A 20,038-nucleotide genomic window follows, 5' to 3' on the forward strand; every position below is an offset into this window, starting at 1 on the left:
GGATCCAAAAACAAACCATGTCCAGAGCATGCTTCCCCATTCCCCAAGCTGCAGGGCTTTCCTAAGTGACTATAATAATGGAAAGTATTTATTTTAAAAGCTAATAAATAGTACTGAGCTTTTTGTAGTGACTTTGATGCAGAGCTGACAGCCCTACTGCTTTGGGCAGTGAGCTGCAGCTTTGAGACCCTTAAACTGTGGGTCTGGAAGTGACTGGTTTGCAGCCTGCCCACTACATTCTTGCTACATTGCATTTGCTGCCCCTGCACTTGCCAGCTCCACTGTGTGCACAGTTGGCTGGAGGTAGCTGGGATGCATCAGACTTGTTGTACTTGTGTAGATAAGCAGTGCATACACAGGAGAGCTGTCACGACATAAATGGAAATATTTGTAGGTCTATCAGTGCAACCTGTGGCGTGTGAAAAGCTGGTTTGCCACTGAATATGTGAGTTCTGGACAGTGAAAGTGTTAAGTAGATTTGAGACCCTTCTTTACATATGCTTTTGAAGCTGGTCACCAGAGCTATCTGTAAACTGAAGAACCTGGGAATGTTTGACAGCTTCCAGGCTTGGGTGTGTGTCCTGCCAAGTCGTCAGTCCTTCTCAGGACAAAATCCATGCATGGCCCAGGTCCTCTCCCACTTTCTTCCTGACATATGCAGGCACATATGTTTGCGGGATCTATGACAAATACCCAGTTTGGGCAACTGTAAGATAAGAACAAGGAGGAGAGCTGTGAAGAACATTGGCAGTCTGTCAGTATTGTCAAAAATGTAGGACCTCTGTTGTCCCAACCACATGCTCAAACTAGAAACAATGCCTAAAGCCACTAAGTGTTGCAGGGAGGAAACTCACATGCCTATCTAATCTGCATCCTTTGTTCTCTGGTGGAATCCATGTTACCATGATGAGCTCTGCTTCCCAGGCAGCATGCTACTCTTGGGCCACAGAGGATGTGTGGCCTAAAAGGTCTTTTCCAACCTAAATGATTCTATGATCCTGTGAAATGCAGATGGGGCTCTGTGATAGTTTTAGTCAAGCTTTCCTTCTTCTTAGTCTTGGAGTTTGCCTAGGGTTGGAGCTAGTTTTTGCATGGCAATGGCCATTTTATTTTGTGCTGACTAGATCTGCAGCCCTATGCAGAGGCAAAGCAAACAGTGGCCTAAAGTGGCAGAGGATGACAAATTATCTGTAGCCTTGCTTCTTAGTTTGCCTGGGAAGAGGAGCTGACTCCTGTCACTGTCACTGAGGAGAGGAATGGTTTAGTGAGACAGCTGCCAGTGGGAAGTCAGGGCAGCTCTGCCCCACAACATGCAGTTTCAAGGAACATCCTGTCTGGTGTTCCTCATCAGCAAGAGAAGCAGCAACCCGTTTTCCAGGGCTGCCCCTGGCTTTCCTCAGCTCTGCCTCATTCAAAACACAGAGTCTGTGTGGCACCTGCACGGATCACGTGGATTTAGTATGACAGAACTCCATACCTGATGTCTTCTCAGAAATCTCCCCACTGTGGAAAAAAACTCATGTGCCCAAAACTGTAGGTTCACCAAACCTATATATTTGAGATTGGTTATGGAATAAGTTATGCATTTGTATTTTAAAGACAACTATGGAAAAGTGAGTAATATTCTGTAGTTATAAGAAAGACAAAAAAAACCCCATTAAAACAGTGAAATACAGGGTAACATTTGCCTTTCAGGATTACAGCTTGTGCCATGACCATGAATAAATATGTGGAAGAAAATGTGTCTCAAAAATCCTATACAACAATAAAGTATTTCATGAAGATGCTGAGCAGTGTCAGTGAAACATTAATCTTCATCTTTATGGGAGTGTCTACAGTTGGAAAGAACCATGAGTGGAACTGGGCCTTTGTTAGCTTCACCCTCCTTTTCTGTTTAATCTGGAGGGCACTAGGTAAGCAATTACCAGTCCATGCATCAGTATTCTTTTCAAGTGAAACTTTTTCTTTTCTCAAGTAGAAAATACAAAAAATTAGACAGAGTCCCATCAGCTTATAAGAATGGTTCTCTTATTGGCAATGTATCCTAGATTGCAGGGTCAACTTCTACCTTCCACCCAAAAATGGAACCCCAAAATCAGTTTTGTCCTGACCCTGCCTATCTAAAGTCAGAGGCAGTCTGCTGTGTTTGTACATGCATTAAGTACATGTACTTAAATACAGTATATGAATTTAAGTAAATATTTATTTTAAAATAAGCAAATTTGGCTTAATTAGCACTTGTACAACAATTAAGGCTTATAGGTCTTAAACCTGCTCCTCACCACCGTTTCATCTGTAATGGTTTGGTCCCTCCATGTGTCAAGGCAGCTCATGCTCTGGTCTGCCTCTGCACCCCTACTTCCAGCTCCCAAGTCTCCCTTCAGTGCAGAAATTTGGATTATTTTCCCTCCTACACCTGCAACCCCACAATACCTTACGCTGAAAAGCAGCCAAGGAGCCTGACTGCTCCCCTGCCTCCTGGCCCCTAATCTTTACCTACCTTTACTCCATTCCACCACAACCCTGGGGTCTTTGCCTTCAGTACACCAGCATTCTCTGGCATCTTTTCCCTCCATCCCCAGTCCTGCCTCCTTTTTGTCTATGCAAGTAAAATCAAATAAGTGAATAGAAGTTCTCAGGGTTCAAAGCATGGATTGATGGAGGTGACAAGCCAAAGGGTTCAAAAGCACCTCAAATCCTATTAAAAGAAAAAAAAAAAGGACTCTTGGTCTATACTGACACTGAGAATTATTGCTGTTCTAGAGGTGCAGAGTCTAGCAGATAGCTGTCTTGTGGAGATTAATTAGCTCCTTCAGGTCCTAAATCCAGCTGACCGAAGGTGGTTAGCTCACTAAATATGTTTAAGATGATGTTCTGTAGGCATTTAAATTTTTTCTTGCATGGTGTTTTCAAGCTTCTGAGTGATATTTCATTTCTTCAATAATATATAGGTAAGAAGCAAATAATGTGTTTTAAAACAAATATTAGCATTGTGGAGGATTTCTGTGTAATTTAATTTACTTTTCTGGTTTGTTTGTTTTTGTTTTTTTCCTTCAGGTGTTTTTGTTCTGACTCAGATCATTAATGTGTTCCGGACAATTCCTCTCACTTTTAAGGACCAATTTATTATTGCCTATGGAGGCCTTCGAGGAGCTATTTGTTTTTCACTTGTATTTCTGCTTCCTTCTGCTGTGTTTCCCAGGAAGAAATTGTTCATCACTGCTGTTATTGTGGTGATATTCTTTACAGTTTTCATTCAGGTAATGCGTTTTCTCTTACGGACTTCTTCCTTGGACAGTTTGTAAATAAGCAGTGCATAAAAATCCAAATGTACTGGAAGGAACATACTTGAAGGTACTCTCTGTGGTCATAGTTTAAAAGAAAAATGCGATGCAGACAGCTGACAGGTAGCAAAAGAATGCCAGATATTAAGTACTTGTGCTATCGTGTAAGTAGCATTAAGCATTTAAGACCTAGTGAGGTTGGAGTAGAGATAAAGCATAATCTGGGTACAGCCCCAGCACTAATTCCTTGTTAGAATATTTAAAGTTGTGCATTTCTCAGGAGTTTGTGTTGGATATGGTGCACAGTGAGCAGGGGATTGAAGACACTGAGGGCACTGAGAGATTAACTGGAGTGTTTGAGTCTAGGTGTTAGGCAATGATGCTGCAAACGAGCTGGACATCCATCCAAGTACCAGGTGTGCAGGTGAACATAAAGAACTGGCCTCTGGTGTCAACATGGCCATGGAGGCCTGGTCAAGAGTGACCAGAAGAGAGGGAAATGATTGAAACCAGCAAAACGTAGAGGAGGCAAAGCCCCTCAAATAACCATCTCAGGGTAGTCATTATCCAGCGAGGTGAAAGCGATGTGAGGGGCTAGTACATGAAATGACAGGTCTGTGGGAAAAAAATTTTTAGCCTGTCTTTTAAATGGATAAATGTGCCATGGCATGGGAAGTATCTGTGCTTATGCTTGCGAAAGGGGAAGAGGTGGCTGGAGCGGCTGGAAATCTGTTAGTTGACCTTAGCATGTAAGCTGTGAAAATTGATTTTGGAGGGTAGAATAATTTAAAATATAGACATAAATGGAATGCATTATGAAATGCAGCATGGTTTACCAAAGGGAAGCCTGATATCATTGTTTAATAAGCCAGTTTATATTCTAGAATAAACTCATCTAACTTCACTATTGTAAAATCTTTGGGGAAAGGGACTAGATAGGAGATCGTTAGCTTAACTACTTATTAAACTGAGGTTTAGATTGACATTAGGATAATTGTAAAGTGAATGAGGAAGGGGTTGACAGTTCCTCCTTTAAAGGGAAAGAGAAGCACATGGTTCTTTAGGTCAGACAGACCTCTGGGGATCTCTAGTCCAATCCTGTGCCCAAAAGAAGGCCACCTTCAAAGCTAAATCATGTGCTTGATGCCATGTCGAGTTCTGAATATCTCTGTGGTTGGAGATTCCCCAGCCTCTCTGGGCATTTGATCTAAAGTTCAGCCTGGGTTCCTGAGGAAGGTTTAGTTTAATATTCTCATTACTGACCATAGCACATGAACACAGGAATTTTTTATTGCTAAGAAGGTGTTCTTAGGGTGCCAGTGAGATGGGGTGTTATGCAGAAAGAAGAGAATGAGAGATAATATGGTAGAAACAGAATAAAATTTAGGAGTAACAAGTGCAAACATCTTGCCAGGAGTCTCTTACTAGGGATTTCTCTTACGAAATGAGAACCTTTCATTTTGAAAAAAATAGGGAAAAAAACACTAATCGATAATGGGGTAGAGTTTAAAGTACCAATACCATGGGGGCAGAAGAAAGGCATATCTGATCTTAAGACATACTGAGACAGGTGTTTCCATCAGTGAATAGTGTCATGTTCTAGAGTGATTGTGGGACTGGTAGGCTTGTCATGTGGGACTGGTAGGCCTGTCATGTGAGACTAGAATGCCTTGGCCTTAGCAAAATGAAGAAGAGGCAATATAATTAATGTTTATATGAGGGAGTGAACACCCGAGGAGGAACACTGTTTAAACTAAAAAGACAAATGCTGGCACAAGAACAAAGTGGTACAAAGTGACCATGATGCAGTTAAGAAGCAGCTTTCTAATTACCAGAACAATGAAGTTCAGGATGAGTGTTCTAGTATGAGCAATGGGGCAGAGAAACCTAACTACTTTTAAGATAAAGCTGGATTCAGTTACGAGAAGAAATATGTGACCTGGTTGTCTGGGACAGTAGGGACTGATCTTAACACCATGATGGATTCATTCCCCTCCCTTGTGCCAGTGCAGTTATACAAATAAACAAATTATGTCAATTCTTCCACAAATAATTATTAAAAACCATTATGTCATTCTGGGATAGCCAAAACATTCTGTTCTTTCTCTGAGAATAGTCAGACAAAGACAAAAGCATTAGCGTCATGATCTTGAATAGAAATTTTAGTGGTACTGTTGACACATCTCTGAGTACCTGTTTTGGGAGTAATCACTAAAACAGGAATTTCTGTGCTTGTTTTGGAATGATGTGGGATCCATTTATTAATTCAGAAAAAAAGTGAGGATTTTTCTAGTACATAACACAACTGAAAAAAACCTCCAACAAGCCAAGTTTAAAAATACTGTGGATGGGGCAAGTGACATATTCTGCACGGGGTTTGCCAAGTTGCTCTTCTTGGACTTCTTAGCTCTAGGGAGCCCCTTTCTTCTTTCTGTTGCATAAACGGAGTCTGTGTTATGACAAGGACTTCCTAGCTGAGTGCATACCTGCTGATGACAACAGTAAATTCATTGTTATAATTATTGTGTCTGGTCGGATTTGGGGGTTAGGAGGGTGAAAGAGTATCCAGAGCTAAAAAGCTATCTACAGCCATTTTCAGTGCTCTGGCAGAGATGGAAAAGACTGCCAGGCTTATTTATTTATTTATTTATGTTTATGGAGAAAACAAGCATTTTTTTTCTCTTTACAGGGAATAACAATTCGCCCACTGGTAGAGTTTCTTGATGTCAAAAGGTCGAACAAAAAGCAGCCTGCTGTCAGTGAAGAAATTTATAGCAGGGTACGTTGCAGCTTCAGTGTCATAGATGAAACCCTCATACAAATGAAATTCCAGGTGTCTTTCAGTAAGACAAGGATTCAGTATACAGTATTACAGAGAAGCACATGCTCTTTTAGGTTTGCTAGCTGTCATAAGCACAACAACGGTAAAGCTTATATTTAACTTATGACAATTGCCAAAATTAGCATTATTGCGTATCACTGTTTTTGAATCTTCACTTTCTTAATTGTTCACTTCTTGAAGTAAATTAAATTTCTGTAGTTTGTTTCACATTATGAAGTACATGTTGTTTTAGAAATTTGTTACATTAGGAAACATTGGCAAGGCAATTACATTACATTGCATTTGTGTTAGTTTAACTAAACAAATGCAAACTCCTAAACACTCTTAAACTTGCTTAACTCTCCCATCATCAGCCTCTTTACAGATTTGTATTTGGTATGTGTACACCTCCAATTATAGAGGTTTATTAGCTATGTATATTCTTGAATGTATGTCTCCTTGCAGCATAACTGTGGCAGGTGGCTTGGAATTCCAAAAATGAGGAATAGTAAGGGCTGCATTCAGCAAGAAGTCAATCTAGGCATCTAAAAGTCTGTCCTTTTAGAGTTTATACTTTGGACTTGTGTACCAGGATTTCCCCTGGAGTTTAAGAGATCCTACTATAGTATTTGGATTAAGAGTAAACGAGCTGCCTCTGGGGATCAAGATCTTAGCTGAACTGATTCACTCTTTTGTAATTCGTAATAGGCTGAGGAACAATGTGTTTCTAACATTAGGCGATGAGGATGCTTTGAGGTGAGGCTAAACCATGGTTCCCTAAAGTAAGAGCTCAGGACCTGAATGCTAGATATCTCAGCCCTATTCTGTGCATCCCAATGGGCCAGTTCTGATGTGGGGAGCTGCTGCCCACTCAAGCTGTCTCCTCCGCAAAGTCACACCTGGTTCACTGTCAGGCCTGGGGAAGTCCCTGGAGAGGTCCCAGGCATAGACTTGAGGGGTTAGGGAACTTAAAAGAAGTAAAAATATGGGAAAAACCTTCAGATTCAGATAGAAGCTCAGCGAGGTTGACATTGAGGATATTAGCAGCTCACTTCTGTCCTTTTGGGGCTGTAAGCTAAAGGAAGCTCCAGGGGCAAAATCAGAGTCTGAGTTTGATTAGACTGCATTTAGTTAAACTGAAGCATTGTCCTGAATTCTGACCAGGTGCTTGTTTTGAAGTAAGTTAGAAACTAATAATGTCTAAGGGCAAGCCAGGTGAGGTTTATAAGTTTATGTAATGAACCAATGTTTCCCTTTAGTTCTTTGACCATGTGAAGACTGGAATTGAAGATGTGTGCGGACACTGGGGTCACAACTTTTGGAGAGATAAGTAAGAATGGCATTTAAACCTCTTTGTTACACAAGAGAGGCTGAACTGGCTCAGCAGCAGCAGCAAACAAAGGCTGTTGGGCATCATATTTCATTTTCAGCATTTTATTCTTGAAAGTGGATGGTTCTTTTTAGAACGTGTGGGTTACAAAGGGAAAACAGCAAAACAATGTCTTTTACTAAACCACAAGCAAGTAGAACAAAGTCTCTGGCTGGGAAGAAAGGCAGCCCTCTGATCCCAGGGTGCAGTATAGTACCTCCTGAGGGTGTGTGTCCTTTCCCTGTTTCTGACTGTTTGAGAGCATTTCCTGTATTTCTGTGGAGCCTTTCATCCCATCCAGCTTTCCTCCTACAAATTGTATGTCTTTGCAGTGTTAAGTGCAGGGTTAGTTTCCTGTTTGATGGGAAACATGCAAAAGCTTTGGGACTTTCTCTAGGAAGATAAAGCAGTAGCTGGCATGAGGTACATGAGACATGCTAATGGCAGGCAGCTCCACAGTTCTCGATGGTATTATTTAAGACTTAGTTAAGAAGATTACTACTGGCAATACCTGAATTGTTCATGTTTCATTTTAGTTGCTGAATCATCATCATCATTGGTTTGGATCTAACTCTCTTTTCTCAGGAGCACACTCTTTTAACACCCAAATCCTTTAGACCCAAAGCGTGGGCATTACTCACCCACCTTCTAGTCGCTGCTCCAACAAGAATTAAGTGATTTATACAAAGAGAAACAGCACCATCAGGAAGGGTGGAGAAGAACCCTCTCCAAATGGCTTGAGGGCAGCACAGTGAGGTCACTCCTGACAGGTGCATGACATGGGTACAACTTTTCTGTACTCAGCCTTATTCTTCTTCAGTCTGTGTGAGATCTTTAATGAACAGATTATGGAGCAAAGGATTGTCCCACCTCTTCATGACCTCCAGACCCAAATTCAAGAATAATGTCAAAATGGCCAGAGGGCAGAATACTTTCTGACAAACAAAATCACCCCGGCTGTAATGAATGTTTTTTCTCTAAGCATCCAAGAGGGTTGCAGTTACTTTGGAGAAAGCGAGAACTTCCAGAACAAGCAAAATTTCAAAGAAAAAAGCAGCAATGCAAATTTAGACCTTCTATTTGTTATTACAGTAAATATTTAATGTTCTCGTTGTCTCCAAGAAAGTGGAGAATTAAAATAATATTATGTAATAACACAGAATACCTGAAAGTTAGCTAGGGAGACTGTCCATTAATGTAAACCAAAACACAGGTTAAGACTATCTGAAACAAAGATGAATTTGATCCTTTTTTATGTTACTTAGCCATAGGTTGTTAATATGAACAGACACATTCCCAGGTAAGAAAAGCCTTCACAATTGCATTAGCTACAGTATATTGGCTTTCCTTAATATGCACATAAAAATTAAGTGGTTGGGTTGGTTTGCCTCACATACAGGTTTAAAAAGTTTGACAATAAATACCTGCGAAGACTTCTAATCCGGGAGAACCAGCCCAAATCTAGCATTGTTTCTTTATACAAGAAGCTGGAAATCAAACATGCCATTGAGATGGCAGAGAGTGGAATGATAAGTAAGGTCCCATCTTCGGTGTCTCTCAGGTAAGTAAGCAATACCAGCATTGCCAAGCATTTCAGCTGGGTCACATAATGTATTTCACAGCCCAGTCTGTAGGCAGAATAATCACTTTAACTTGGGACGCTTGTGTCCAAATGTCACCTGAAGATTAAGCGGATATGAAACAAGAGCATTTTGCCTGCAGCTCACACATGGAATGCTTGGTGAGCTGTGCTTGTCTGGAGTATGTAATTTTACAAGGGCAGCTGCTCACGGGAACATTGATTTGCTGTGTAGAGCGGAGCTGGATTTGAACCAGTGCCTGCCCATCTGCTGTGAATAGCTACAAGGGAAGCCTGAGGGGCATTTTGAAAAGTACCTTATCAAATTTACAATTGAATGTAATTTTTATCAAATCTTGGAGGCTGAGTTTTGAGCCTTACCACTGACTCAAATGAGATCAAGATTTCATTCCTAGACATGTTACATTTTCATCTGTTCCTCAGTTGCTTTGAAATGCTGTTTCCAACTGTAACAAAGGAAATAGTTCAAATGTAGTTTTCAATCCTAAAAATAAAATTCTTCCTCTCCCTGTCTGTTCCCCTCTCCTCTATTTTCCTTTTTTTTTTTTTTTTTATCCTACCACAGTGAATATCATGAAGGAAAGATAAAGCCACTTTCTCCCACTGAAATGGAAAATATGCGGGAAATACTAACAAAGAATCTCTACCAAATACGACATAGAGTAAGGATGAAGTTTTGCATACTTAAATATCCCACTATTCTTTGAATACACTAATTACTTTCCTAACATTTCTTTGGGCTACTACATCTGCTGTACTGTATCACAATAATTAACTCTGTTACTTACTTTGTTGCCTATGAATCCATATCCTTTCATATGTACAGAAACATATTCGTACTCCTTTATGTAGATACCTTACTTGATATTATACTGTTGATACACCTTAATGTTTTTGTCATATTACCTGCAATCTACTTACATTATTTAAAGAGAATCATAGGTGCAAATTCAACCCAACACTGTCTACTTACGTTCAGTATTTTGGTCACTTCATGATTTGGGACTGGATTTTCCATTTGCCTCCAGTGGTGAAGTTGTTTTTATTAAGAGCAGAGGTGATGAGCTGGAAAAATAGTGAAGTAAAAGCAAAAGGACATTTCACATTTATCTTCCTGGGGCTAAAGCATTTGAATGCCTGAGCCCTTGGAAAACATTCAAAAGAGGAGTGAGCTTCAGTTTGCTGGAGGTAAAAATGACTTCCCCCTAGGTGACTCATCGCTTTCAAAAGTGCATTTGCTACTGACATACTGAATGAGCTAGTGCGATATGGGGGTGAACACTGTATTAAGCCAGCTTTTTTGTATTTCTTTCATTATAAAGATCAGCAGGTTAAAAAAAAAAAAACCAACAAAAAATGGTGCTTGTGAAGGGGATGACTAAAAAAATGCTGGTGTAATTACTGTTCTTGCTCTTAATCAAAGATTTATGATGCTTTTTAAAACATTAAAGCAAAAAGCCTGTTTTGCACTAGGTACATAGTTCAATGCATTTGACATTATGCTTTTCAGAGTGTGACCACTGCTTTTATTTTTTAGACAATGTCATATAACCGACACAGCCTGGCTGCAGATGCAAATGAAAAGCAGGCCAAAGAAATTCTGATCCGTCGGCGGCACAGCCTCAGGGAGAGCCTGAGGAAAACGAACAGCCTGTCAAGAGAAAGACCGGTACTTGCATTTTGGTTGTTTCATAGAAAGCAGTTCTTTGTAGCTAAATGTCAAGCAGAAAAAAAATCTGAAATTCCTGGATTTGGAAAACAACTGACATATAATGTCACACTTACACTTTGAGTTGCACACATGGACTCCTTGTTGACCCTTTCAGCAAAGCTTCAGTCTTGTAGAATGTGATATGGGAGTGGGATCTGCTGACATAATTTTAGCTCAGAGTTGCTGAACAGGCTCTGTACACAGTGTACTTCTAAGGTATGGTCAGTATTCTCTATTGGTATTTTGATGAAGAGTGGATGATCAAGGTCAAAAATGACTTTCAGATACACAAAGCTACTGCTCTGAAATACAGGAAGGAGAACTTTCAATTGAGTCAGAATGAGCTTTTCACTTGAAAAATGTTATGGGCTCTTTAGTATTCATAAAATGCAGTCAGGACTTCAGGTTTTGACACAGAATAAGAAAACCCCTTCCACTTACAAGGAATGGTATTGTATGATAATATTTGGCTCTCTGAGGCAGTCATGCAATACCTTTACTGTAAACTTCAGACCGTATTTGAGTGGAGCATACTGATTCAAAAGGGAAGCTAATCCCGTAAATTATTTTCCCATTTTGCGTATCAGGGAAATTAACCACCCTATGAATATGTATTTTCCTGTTACAGAAGTACATGGTGGCTGTTGTCCTCACTGATGCAGTTGCCCTTCAGCAGCTGAGGCTGGAATGATGTGTCCGATAGGCGCTATATCTCATTTGTGATCATTATCAGGGCTACTATGTTGTCAATTGTGACAATAAATCTATTCCTGAATTATTTTTCTCCTCTCAACCACAGTTACATATTTCGTCTTTGTCATATGAATAAATTATTTACTAGGTGGAATAATGAAGAGACTCAGCAGGATTGAGGCAGGCAGAGAAACAGGGTATCCATCAGCTTTTTAAAATGCACAGGCTGTAATTTTTAAAGTAATTATCCTTGTGTAAATCCACCATGGAGGGAAGCAGAGCGGTCTTGAGCAGCACAACAATATCCAAAGTGGAAAAATCTCTCATGGAAAATAACTTTCCTTTCAGGTTCCCATTGAATGTGCAACAATGAATGGTACAAGCAGAGGAGAGCTGGTAGACTGTAAAGGTTTTTAAAAATCTTTATAAGAAAGAATGCCCTTGAGAAACTTTTGGCTTTAAAAAAAATGCAGTCTGTCCTGGAAAGTACCTCTCACGTTCCAGGAAGTATGAGGTGTGCTCCCACAGCCTTTACAGCTTAGTCTGGGGAAAACAACTATTTTATGTCCTGAACTGGTAAATGATCATGCTGGTACTCAACTTCCCCATCAACACCAGTGTGATTAGTCAACTGTATAAAGTCATTTATATGTATAAAGTGTTTGCAGGATCAGAATACAAATTAGTGCCTGAGCTTGAGTCTCAACCTGATTTTTGCAGCTGACTAATAAAAAGTTTCGAACTGGAACTGCATGAAGTGATGCCATGTTTGCAGTGTTTGCTTCCTTAGGAAAATTGGTACATGGAAAGTTGAGGTTAGAGAGGATACATTTATAAACTTTGATCTCAGAGGGCATATCAGTAGGCTTTTCTTTGATTAAGACGCTTGAGATTATTCAGTCCTTACCTTAGTTAGCGCAGATGTCAACCAGCAATCAGTGTTAACTTGAATGTGTAGTAAAAGATCACATATTAGCTCATCTCCAAATCTTTAGCTACATAAACCTGCTCAAGCCTTAGTCATGTATCTTAACATGCATTATGCAGCTACTTCAGTCTGCAATAGCTTAACATTTCTTATATTTCTTTCCACACAGGCTGCTGCAAATACAAAAAGGTTCCTTTCACTTCCTAAAAACACTAAACTCCCAGAGAAACTACGAGTGAGAAATAAAACATCTTCCAGAGGTAATGCAAAAATTTCTGCTGTCTCTTTTCCTATGTAGAAGGCAAGTTTTTCCAGGGATGTCTTAGGGAAATCAGCATATTATTTTTTCAAAGAAATACTAAATATTTTGTGTGTACATGTTTTCATTCTAGTGTTAATACCTTCATAGCATATTTCTAGGTTTGGATGTTTAGCAGAGATCTTAGAACATTAAAAGCGATTAGTTCTAAACCAGGTATTTGACTGTAGAGAAATGCCCAGCAAGCTGAGTTTTGTGGGGCTTTTCCAGTTCAAATGCTGTAGTGGTGTAGTCCTCCCAGCACATCTCCTCATATGAGCAGGCAGCAGCCTGACACACTTCAGCACCAGAAACAGTGCCATGGCTCATGCTCATTCTCCTTGTCTTTATTCCATAATGTCCAGATCTCCCTTCTGGATTATAGGCTTATTTGGTTTCTTTTCTCACAGGGGTCAGGGTAAAGGACAGTGCTCTGAGAACCAAACCAGAGAGGAGAATGAGGACATGAGATCTGGTCTGTAGCTCTCATGAAGAACTTCTCAAAATGCTGTGGTTTACTACCAAAATGTTTTTTTTTTTTTGTTTTTTTTTTTTTGCCTAAACTCACAAATGTTCTAAATGTTGGAGATCTTGAATTCTAATAACAACAACAAAAAAGAAAACTAAGGCAACCATTTGATGTGAAAACTTTGCCCAGTTCTGTATATTACTTTTGATTATTACTGGTCACATTGCCACGCACTCCTCAGGAGTGCTTCCTTTCATGACAAGCAACCATCAAGATCTGTTGCTGGGAAGATTAAATCTCTGCACAGTCACTAAAATTTCCTGATCCCCACCCCAATATTTTCCACTTTTCCAAATTAATTGAGCAATGACCATGCTTTTGTCTGTTAATAATTACATTTTTGCTCTCCTCAATGTAGGATGCCTTTTATTCTGTAGTTATGTCTGCAGAGGTCACCTACTGTCACCTAGAATTAAAGAGGAAATGTGCCTCCAGATTATTCAATTGTCAAAAAATACATTCTTTGACATATTTAGGCAGGAAAAAGCCTGCAAACACAATCTGACAAAGAACCTCCTTGATATATAATTATCTGGGTGAATGGACAACTATGTGGTGATACATTTTTTTGACCTCTTCCTCACCTTTCTAAAAGAAATAAAATGTAGGCTACCAATGGAAGATGTTCTTGTGGCAGTTGCACAGTACACAAGTCTTTGCTTTGCTATATTTAAAACGTCATATCTGACTTAAGTCTAAGAATAGATCTGAGGCAGTCATAAATGATTGTTAAAATGAGTATCAAATGACTGAAGTGTGCAAGTTTTGATGAAGATGTTTATCAATTTAAAATAAGTCTGCTATGGAAAACTTGTACATGAACGCATCCAGAAAGTTGTCAGCATGGTTTACTCAATAGTGGTCATTTTAGAGCCTTAGAGCCTTTATGCCAGCTTAATGATTATGCCAGCTTTCCCTTGACCATTTTCTACCCTGCTGTGAGGGGGTGAAGGAGTCTGCAGCACTTTCAACTTGTGAGATTTGCCCTGTGGATTTTCTTTGATATAGTACATTCAGGTGTATTAAGGACGGGGTGTTTCCTCCCATCTGTACACTGACCTTGGGAGATCCTTTGCTCGGTGGAGTATAGACACTCCTTTTCCAAAGTCAGCTTTCTAGATCCCCTGTACGTGTGCTCTGGAAAAGCCTCAGATTAGATTTCATGGGATATGAGGGTGAGAAATCTTAATTTTGTTTCCTGCTTGGACATAAGCAGGGACTAGAACCCAAATAGCTCAGAGAGAGACATGTCCAGTTTTTCCATGTCCAGAGCCAGAACTGGAGAAATGTCAACTCAAACGAGGCGGGGGGGGGGGGGGGGGGGGGGGACGGGGGGACGGGACACACACACGGACAACACACACACACTTAGTTATTAAGGAGCAGCTGAATAAGGGCTTTCTAAAGAGCACAGTTTTGAGGGGAGGGATATTTGTAAGTCAAATCTATCTGTCCTGGCAGAGTTAACTGTCTATTACCAGTCTAATCAGAAAGCACTGAATTTAGGAAATGTAGGGAATCATTCTTCTATGGCTGCTAGTGCTCAGTATAATGTTTTTCAGATATTCCTGAAACAGTAGTATTCTGCACCTTAAACTTTAATTTTGTTTTCAATTAACAGTGGGTGACAGCAGTGACTCTGAGATGGATGCTGCTACCACAGTGCTCAATCTAAGACCCAGAGCAGGGAAAATCTTAAGAGACCAGAGACTGAGGCAGCAGAGGCCACTGCCTGAGTTTAGGGTGGAGTGGAAGAATGAAGTTGACGGGAGCCAGGATGGACGAGGAGAGCAGCAGGACCCAAGTGCCTTGCCTCAGCCATCCATTGGGTTCAGGCAGCCACTGCTGACGAGACCAAGATTTGGCACTTTGAGCAGGGAGGATTTGACTGCAGACCATGGGTCAGCAAGACCTGTGCCACCACCACGGTTAGTTAGGCAGGCATCACAAGGGGAGAGGCAGAGAAACAAGCCTGAGAACCAGCCATACTGAACATGGCAAAAAGAAAACTATTGGTAATAAACCACGGATGTGTCAGATTAGGATTCTATCTGAGAATTTTAATGGGAGCCATTAAAAAAGAAAAAAAAGCCTCAATGTGGATCTAACCACTTCCATTGGGTAAAGTCAATGCCATCAACTAAGTGAAAGGAGTACTGGAGCAACTGCAAAGCTGAAGATATAAAAACAATCTCTTTTATAGATAACTTATGGCAATGCTTTAATTACTTTATTTCCACTATTAAGACAGGATGGAAATGTGCCTTATCACATCATCTCTTGTGGAACCAAGTCATACTGTTCAATCCCCAGTTATCCACTGAAAATCATTGTTGAAAGTCTGGTGATGAATGGATTCTTAAAAAAATTTTGTATCATTTCAGATTTTATTTATAATCAAATAATACTTGTTTTAACCAGAGCTTTATTATGAGTAACACTGAAAATTGCACAATGCACCTATCGTATGGACTTTGTAAGAAGAATAAATATATTCCTGAACTGCAGTTTGTTTGAAGAGATGTGATGCAGCAAAAGAGGAAGAAGAGAAGGAATAAGCTGTAGGAGCAGGATTGCTAATACAGTTTATAGAAAAGAGTTGCAACAGAGACAAGACCTGAATAGCTTGAATTTTTACCCTGAATTTTTGGCAATATGTTACCTTTGAAAGGTACTGAGGATCGTCAAAGGAAATCTGACTTTCAGTAATGTCAACAGGAGCTGAGAGCACCTAGCAGGGCACCAGAAGCCCTAAAAAGATAAAACTTCAAGCGGATAAATAATGTACTTATTAAAACCAGCTTTTTTGCACCTTAGTTTCTTGATTGCAGTGCAAGCCCAGCAGTAGAATAGTTGCAGAGTGCTGCATGTAGACAAAGCGAGCAGTCTGTTTGAGTCAGGGACCACTGAGGCTCAAGAAAGCTCTTAAACTCACGCTTGTGACCCTGGTCAACTTGTTTTACTTTTTGTTTTCTCATCTGTAAAAGGGAAAAGATAATCTTTTCTTTGTCTGAGCTATACACGCCAAGGAACAAAAGTGTTCCATCTGATTTGTTTGTACAGAAAAGTAGCACAGTGGGGCCCTGGAATCAGTTGAAGTCACTGAGCACCTTAATAACACCCATAAGAAACATGGACTTCATCTTAGTGTAAATGACTGCCATTTGAGTGCATATGGGAAGGGAGGGTGCATTAAAATAAATGATACTTAACTGTAGCTCTCAGGAATTTGCACTTTCTGTCCCACTTAATCTGTCTTAAGTTTTGAGCTTGCTTTAGCACAGATACACATTTCAGCACAATGCAGAAATCATTTTCATTCTATTTGTTACAAGATTGATAATTTTCATTGAAGAATGTACACTGTGAAATCATAACTTTTCTTTTTCATTAGCACATTTCTAAATCTGTGGGCAATAAGATTCTTTTTTTTATTTAAGCTTGTTTTGAAATAACTATTAAAAATCAGAATTTCCTTTTAAAATCACAGGGTAGATTTCTTTCAAAGGTTTGTGGGTGGGGTTGATGACTTTGTTTTACAAATGTGGGTTTAAGACTTTTCCTTTTTCTAACAGCTTTTCCGGAATATTTATTTCATGCACGTATTTGAAATGTTAAACCTTCCTAAACTCTTCTATTGGCACAGGTCTTTTAGTCTTTCCTCTGTTCCAGCTATGGAAGTTTCTGCTGTGTGTCAAATGCAAGTCTAAGCTACAGAGGGATGTCTAAGCTACAGAGGGATCTCAGTCAAACGTTCATGGCTCTTTTCAACAAATGATTTTTATAGAAGGCAATATTCATCTCCTCTTTGGAAATAAAACTGGGTTCAAACAAAGCCAACAAGCCTTAAAAACAAATTTAAATCTGTCTTGCAACAGGAAAACATGTTTCATCAGTAAAATTGTCAGCGAGTACTCTGTCACCGCATTATCAGGACGATCTTATTTTCTGAATAAGAAAAAACCCTTGAGTTTGGATTTCAGTTTTGAAACCGCATCCTCCTTGCATATCAGACTGTTTAGATGTTTTATATCAGGCCCATGTGAAATCTGACCAAATAAATAAATGTATAATGTACATCAACATTTATTTTACTCCCTCTGGAGTTTTCTCATTCATATGCTGGCAATGATCAAGCAATTGGATTATATCTGGAGAAAGCTGCCTTTTTTCAAATGGTTGTCATTTTTTATGGCACAGTTTTAAATAATGAATGTAGGTTTCAGCAACCTTACTGCTTTGCTGGTTGTCCATTAGTACAGTGCATGCTCAGATCATTGGTACTTAAAGTGAGTGTCCCATAGTACAAGCAGATCAAATTGGAGGTCGTTTTTATGAAATATGGTCTTAAGTTCCTGGTGCTTCGAAACACACTAGCACGTTGTTACCTTTACAAAGCACTTTGAGATCCACAGAATACAAGTATCAAGGCAGATCTCCAGCATGGTTAGGCAGTGAAGCAGAATTACAAATCTCCTTGGCAAGTGCTCTCTCCCTTCCCTGCTCCTGCTCTTCCCACCCTTTTCAGGCTCTTTTCCACTAGTGCTGGATCAGACCCTCATCACCTCTGAGACCTGCTTTCCTGGGTGTTCTCCTTTTCAGTAGCAATGACAGCAGCAGGTGATGCAGGCTGTGTCCCAGGTCACCTCCTCATTGCGTCAGGAGTTTGCCTTTTCCTATTCTGCAAAAGAAGAACAAGATCAATAGCACTTCCTGATCTTTCTAAAAGCCTATCTAACTTTAGCTCTCAGAGGAGACTTCCTTTCTGTTGTATTAATGAGAGTTTGTCTGCTGAAGAATAAAATGCCAAATAAATCTGTCCTCGAGCACCATCTGATGGGGAAAGTCATGTATTGACTGGAAACGTGTTTTTCACTCTTTAAGGAAACCACATCTCCAACAGTGACAGGGAAACTTGCCAAATCCACATACAATTCTTTTTTGTTTCCAGATGGACTCGCCAATGCACTGTGTAGTATTGATATTTTATTGCCTTTTGAAGGGAGCACAATGTCCAATTTTCCAGTTTTAGGGGCAGTAGGAATATATCTGTTACGCTGAATTAGGGTTTTCTAAGAATGTCTTTCACCCTTAGCCTGCTAAAAGGCTTATAAATTGAATATATAATATTCAATTATATACCTAAAGATATATAAAGATATCTATATATATATATAGATATAGATATAGATATAGATAGATATATAAAGATATATAAAGATATATATGTAAATATACCTAAGAAAGTAGGTACAGGAAGGGCTACAGATTAGACAGACATCCAGTTACTTCTTTTAAGCAGATATTTGAAAGAGAAAATGAGAATAACATGCCCTGAAAGGCAAAATTTTAAGGGCTTTACTAGTTGGTACTAAAGTATGCTGCAGACTCCACTGAAACCACAGGTGTTCAACAAAAGAAAACCATGCTGCATAGCAATTTAGAAACTTGATATTCTTCTCAACTGAAGCCACATAGAAATCACACGGAGAAACAAAGTTTAAAATTTGGCCAAAATAACATGCAGGCTGTTATAAAGGGTATCTTGGCATCTCTCGGAGCAAACACACTGCACCCTGCACTGCCTTTTTCAAGAGATGCCAAGTCCACCAAATCCAGACACCAGCTGCATTGTAAGGCTGACACTGCAAGAAATGCTTCAGCTGGTCACTATTTCCAAAATTGCCTAAGTTCTACCAATGTCCCTGAAATCCTGAAGAAAAGATGAAGGATTTTGAAATTGGCTGGAGGAATGCTTTTTGTACTACAAGAGCTCTGATCCTATAAAAATAGGCTTGTGAATGTGCTTAAAGCATGGTATCTGCAATACACAGACCCAGCCAGGCCAACAATAGATGGGAGGCTCAGGCCTGAAAACATGATGGAGGGGGTATCAAACCCAAGCGTGAGAAGGAGAAACTGCTTCAGGACACAGTGGACAGAGGTCATGGACTACCTGATTCATGTTATGTTTAAATCTGGGAGAGATTTACTCCTCTCAGATGTTACCCCTCATTTTAGCAGTCATCCCACCATGTTGCCATGATGGCATCTATGTAGTGGTTTCCCACAGCTGCACAATGACTTCCAGCTCCTCCTGTTTGTTGTCCATGATGTGTGCATTGGTGTGGATGCACTGCAGTTGGGCTATGGATCCCACCACCTTTTTATGGGGAGAAGCTCTAAGTCCAATGTGACCATTCTCAGGCACTTCTGTGGTTCCTGACACATCAATAACCCTTGTGTTTTTGCTGCCAGGTGGATCTCCATCCCCTAACCTCCACTGGGACAGCAGTCCAAAGGACCTCGCTAGCGTGTTGTCCCTCAAACATTGGTGTGGTACCCCCAGGCTTATCTCTAGTGAGCCTGTTTTTATCCCTTTCCCCCTTTTAATCTAGTTTAAAGCTATTTCCATGAGCCCTGCAAACTCCTGTGCAAAGATCCTGTCCCCCCTTTGAGACAAGGAAGGTGTACCCCATCCTTCGCCATCACCAGCAGGCCTGGTGTTGTGCAAATTGACCCATTATCGAAAACCCCCAAATTCTGCCAGTGACACCAGGCTTGGAGACAGTTATTGATCTGATGGTTCTTCTTGTTTCTTCCATCATCGTTCACTGCAACTGGAGGCATAGAAGAAAACACTGCTTGTGCTCCCGATTCTTTAACGTGTTGTCCCAAGGCCATGAAGTCTTCTTGATTGCCCTCAGACTTGTTGCAAGTCTTCATTGCTACCTACCTGAAAAATCTGATAATAATCTGAGGGCTGTACCAAGGTAGGAAGCTTCCTCATCTCATCTTTAACCTG

At 40.1% G+C, this 20,038-nt stretch overlaps 1 protein-coding gene across 1 annotated transcript in view; it reads left to right on the plus strand.

Moving 5' to 3' along the window:
• The window catches only part of LOC136013617 (sodium/hydrogen exchanger 2-like), a 33,035-nt gene extending 15,719 nt beyond the window's left edge, over window positions 1-17,316 (plus strand). Inside the window, exons 4-12 of the mRNA XM_065677764.1 lie at window positions 1,696-1,913; window positions 3,058-3,260; window positions 5,974-6,063; window positions 7,365-7,435; window positions 8,874-9,035; window positions 9,640-9,736; window positions 10,612-10,743; window positions 12,576-12,666; window positions 14,855-17,316. Of these exons, the coding sequence (XP_065533836.1) occupies window positions 1,696-1,913; window positions 3,058-3,260; window positions 5,974-6,063; window positions 7,365-7,435; window positions 8,874-9,035; window positions 9,640-9,736; window positions 10,612-10,743; window positions 12,576-12,666; window positions 14,855-15,225 (1,435 nt within the window). The 3' untranslated portion in view covers window positions 15,226-17,316. The remainder of the gene's footprint in view (window positions 1-1,695; window positions 1,914-3,057; window positions 3,261-5,973; window positions 6,064-7,364; window positions 7,436-8,873; window positions 9,036-9,639; window positions 9,737-10,611; window positions 10,744-12,575; window positions 12,667-14,854) is intronic.
• Window positions 17,317-20,038: the final 2,722 nt, after the last annotated feature.

This window comes from Lathamus discolor, chromosome 4 (assembly GCF_037157495.1).
Source record: "Lathamus discolor isolate bLatDis1 chromosome 4, bLatDis1.hap1, whole genome shotgun sequence".
NCBI lineage: Eukaryota > Metazoa > Chordata > Aves > Psittaciformes > Psittacidae > Lathamus > Lathamus discolor.